Consider the following 3,676-nt stretch of genomic DNA (forward strand, 5'->3'; position numbering starts at 1 on the left):
TGCCAGTCTCTGCCTCGGGAGTCTGCCCCTGTCAGCCCCACAGGCCACACTGCGCATGTGCAGGGCTCTCTGACTTGGTTGTCTGTCTAGTGACTATACGCGGCCATGGCAATTGTTTTCCTGTAGCTCCTCCAATGACAGATTCTTTTCTTTTATATTTTAACTAGAGGCCCAGTGCACGACATTCATGCACTCAGGGGCGAGGGGTATCCCTCAGCCCAGCCTGCTCCCTTTTGCAGTCTGGGAGCCCTCGGGGGATGTCCAACTGATGGCTTAGGCCCACTCTCCGTGGGGAGCGGGCCTAAGTTGGCAGTAGGACATCCTTAGCATTGCCATGGAGGCAGGAGAGGCTCCCACCACCACCACTGCGCTCACCAGCTGTCAGCCCAGCTTCTGGCTGAGCAGCACTCCCTCTGTGGGAGCACACTGACCACCAAGGGGCAGCTCCTGATTTGGGCACCTGCCCCCTGGTGGTCAGTGCACATCATAGCGACCAGTTGTTCCCCCATTCAGTCAATTTGCATATTACCCTTTTGTTATATAGGACTAGTGGCCCAGTGCACAAAATTTGTGCATGGAGTGGAGGTTCCCTCAGCCCAGTCTGCAACCTCTCCAATCAAAGACATCCCTCTCGCAATCTGGGACCGCTGGCTCCTAACCGCTCACCTGCCTGCCTGCCTGATTGCCCCCAACTGCTCTCCTCTGCCAGCCTGATCGCCCCCAACTGCCCTCCTCTGCCGGCCAATTTGGTTCTGATTGGCCGGTTTCTATCTCTGCCTGCCTGATCGCCCCTAACTGCCCTCCCCTGCAGGTACAATGGGTACCTGGGGGAGGTGTGTGCTATTACTGGCTAGTGGGTCAAGGGTTAAATGGTTGAGGGGGAGATCAGGCTGGCAGGGAGAGCAGTTGGGAGCTGCCCCTTGTCCTGCTGGTGTTCCTGACCTCTGGTGAGGGCAGAGGGGAGGGGAAGAGCCAGTCAGAATTAAAAGCTCTGCCTCCTAGGCAGCCATTGGGTCCTCACAGTTCACCCAGATTTGGTTCTGATTGGTCGGTTTCTATGCCAGTCAGTGTCAAAAGCTCCGCCTCCTCGGCAGCCATTGGCTCCTCACAGTTCACCCAAATTTTGTTCTAATTGGTCAGTTTCTATGCAGTCAGCATCTCTGGGCCTATCAACGGGGCCTGATCAGAAAGGCGGGGCTGATCAGCAGCCCCAGTGGAGGCCTTGAGAGAAATGGAGGCGCAGCTGCTGGCCCTGCTGGGAGAGAAAGAGAGAGGCAAGTGCTGATCAACAGCTGCCACACAGGCTACAGATCAGACCCTGCTTCTCTCTTCAGGCCTCTCTCCAGGCCTGATTCGCAGCCCCCTCAGCAGTCAGTGCTGGGTCGCCATGGCAACCCAGGCTGATTGCAGGACTGACTTCTGGTTGGTCGAGCCTTCGGTTATGATGGACCCAGGGTTTTTATATATTAGGATTTTTATTTTTCAGTTCCAGTTTGCATTCCGTGTGATTTTGTGTTGCTTTCAGGTGTACAGAATAGAGGTGGACAGTCACATACTTTAAAAAGTGGTCCCCCAGCATGTCAGTGCCCCCCTGGCACCACACCCAGTTATTGCAATATTATTGGCGAGGTCCCCTGTTAGTCACAGGGATGTAAAGTACAAATTACTTTTTAAATGAGCTTGGTTAATATGATCTTTCAGCAAAGGCTTAAGGAGTGATGATAGTGGCGGCTGGGAGCTGGGGACACAGAGGGCAGAGGCCCCCTTTCACCCCTCCTTCCGCACCCATCTCCTGACCCCCCAAGGTCTGCTTTGCTCTCCCACCCTTGCCAGGGACCTTCCCTGCACCTCCTCCCTGGAAATGACTACCCACCTCCTCCTGCCCCTAAAGTCCCCACAGGACACCCCAATTCCCAGAAGCCTGGGCAGGAGGCCTCTGAGCACTGGGGCCTCCAGAGGGTCCCCTGCCTCTGTCACTCCCCTCAGCCCTGCTGTTCTTGGTGGCGAGGAGAAAGGTGAGGCGGAGACAGAGAGAAAGAGGGAGGAGAAATGGCTTCTTATTTCACCACCATTTCCTCTGGGGCTTTCACCCATTTCCCCACACCCAGGGGAGGGAGCAGCAGGCAGGCTTGGCCCAGAGAGCCCCCAGCCAGGCCCAGAGGCAGCGGACAGGGGCGGGTCCTGCATAGGCCCAGGCCTCCCTACTCCCTGCCCCCTCCCCACCTGCAGTCTTTGCCTTCCTCAGCTCTTCTTCCCAGACAGGCTGGGCGGCTGCTGACCCTGCTAGCTCTGGCGCCCTCTCCTCAGGGCGGCTGCTGCCACCAGCTCAGAAAGAGGGCCATGGCCTGCGGGGAGGCCCACCTGCTGCCCCTTGTCCTGCTGGTGCTCCTGGCCTCAGGTGAGGGCAGAGGTGAGGGGAAGAGGAGGAGGGATGCTAGTAGTGTGGCCTGAGGCGAGTGCGAAGGAGGGGCGAGGCTGCGGGAGGCTTGTGAGCAGGGGATGTGAGGGATGGAGGGGGGCACTGAGTGGAGCAGGGAGGACTTCCTGAGGAGGGGGCCCCTCTCAGCTCTGAGGCAGGCAGGGGGCTCCCTGACCTGAGGGTTTATTCTCAGGCTCCTGGGAACAGCAGCCACTGCTGCTGCAGAAACTGGAAGGGGAGGAAGTCTCCGTAAGGTGTGATTATCCACCCCAGAATAGTTCAAAGCCGAAAACCTGGTGCAGAATAACAACAGAGGGAACTTGTACCTCATTAGTCAACCATCCCAGGCTCGGCCAGGAGCCTGGAGACCCGAGATTCGTCATCAGGGATTACCCCGGACAGGGGTACTTCACCGTCACCATGGCTGCGCTGGCAGAGAAGGACTCGGGCTTGTATTGGTGTGGATTCTATGAATATCCCCAGATCGACATTCTCAGAGCCATCCATCTGACGGTATCTCCAGGTGAGTCCTTCCCTCTGTGTGTGCTTCTCAGGTTCCCTGACCCACAGGAAGCTGATGCTGGAAAGGACCTAATCAGGTGCCCCAGCCCCCGTGGCTGAACCCCGGGCCCCTTCCCGAGGTCGCCGCTGGTTACAGGCAGAACCAGCGCCAGAACTCAGACTGCCATCTTAGTTCGGTTCTCCCTTCCCCAGCGCACACACTTCTCCAAACACTTGTTGTTGCTCACAGGGCTCCCCGCTGACTCATACTCATCACCAAGCTGCCTCAGGCTTGAGCAAACCTGGCTTATGGGTCCATTCCGGGCACCCCTCCCCCTGACCCCAATCCCAACCTTCTCTCCAAGGGCTGTGCTTGAGGCGGGTCACAGGTGACTGTGTGGGCTCAGGGAATGGGGACAGGCAGGGGACACACATAGTGAGCAGACTTGGATTCGGGGTGAGGCTGGGAGCTGCAGGGGCCGAGGGCTCAGAGGGCCTGGGTCCCACTCTGCACCCGCCTCTGATACATGAGTGATCTTCAGCCTCAGTGTGGGAAGCTTGAGGCTCCTCCTAACCCTGGGCCCCTCCCCCATATGCCTCCTGAAAGCTTCAGAGGTGCACAGCCCCCCTACATTTCCCCGTGATGGTCAAGGGTTAAACAGTACCTTTGAAGACCCCCGCCTGGCTGCTGAGCCTGTCCAGCTGTTCGGTCAGCTGGGGGCCTGGCGCACACACATCAGCTGCTCGATCATTCTC

General features: G+C 58.1%; 1 protein-coding gene across 2 annotated transcripts in view; it reads left to right on the forward strand.

Annotated features, from left to right (window-relative positions):
- Window positions 1-3,676, forward strand: part of LOC102258811 (trem-like transcript 4 protein) — an 81,085-nt gene that overhangs the window by 46,996 nt on the left and 30,413 nt on the right. Inside the window, exon 2 of one of the 2 annotated variants that reach the window (XM_014533013.1) lies at window positions 2,613-2,673. The exons of the other annotated variant lie outside the window; for it this stretch is intronic. Coding sequence (XP_014388499.1) covers window positions 2,613-2,673 — 61 coding nt within the window. The remainder of the gene's footprint in view (window positions 1-2,612; window positions 2,674-3,676) is intronic. 2 annotated transcript variants of the gene reach the window in all.

The sequence above is a fragment of the Myotis brandtii genome, unplaced genomic scaffold, assembly GCF_000412655.1.
Source record: "Myotis brandtii unplaced genomic scaffold, ASM41265v1 scaffold929, whole genome shotgun sequence".
NCBI lineage: Eukaryota > Metazoa > Chordata > Mammalia > Chiroptera > Vespertilionidae > Myotis > Myotis brandtii.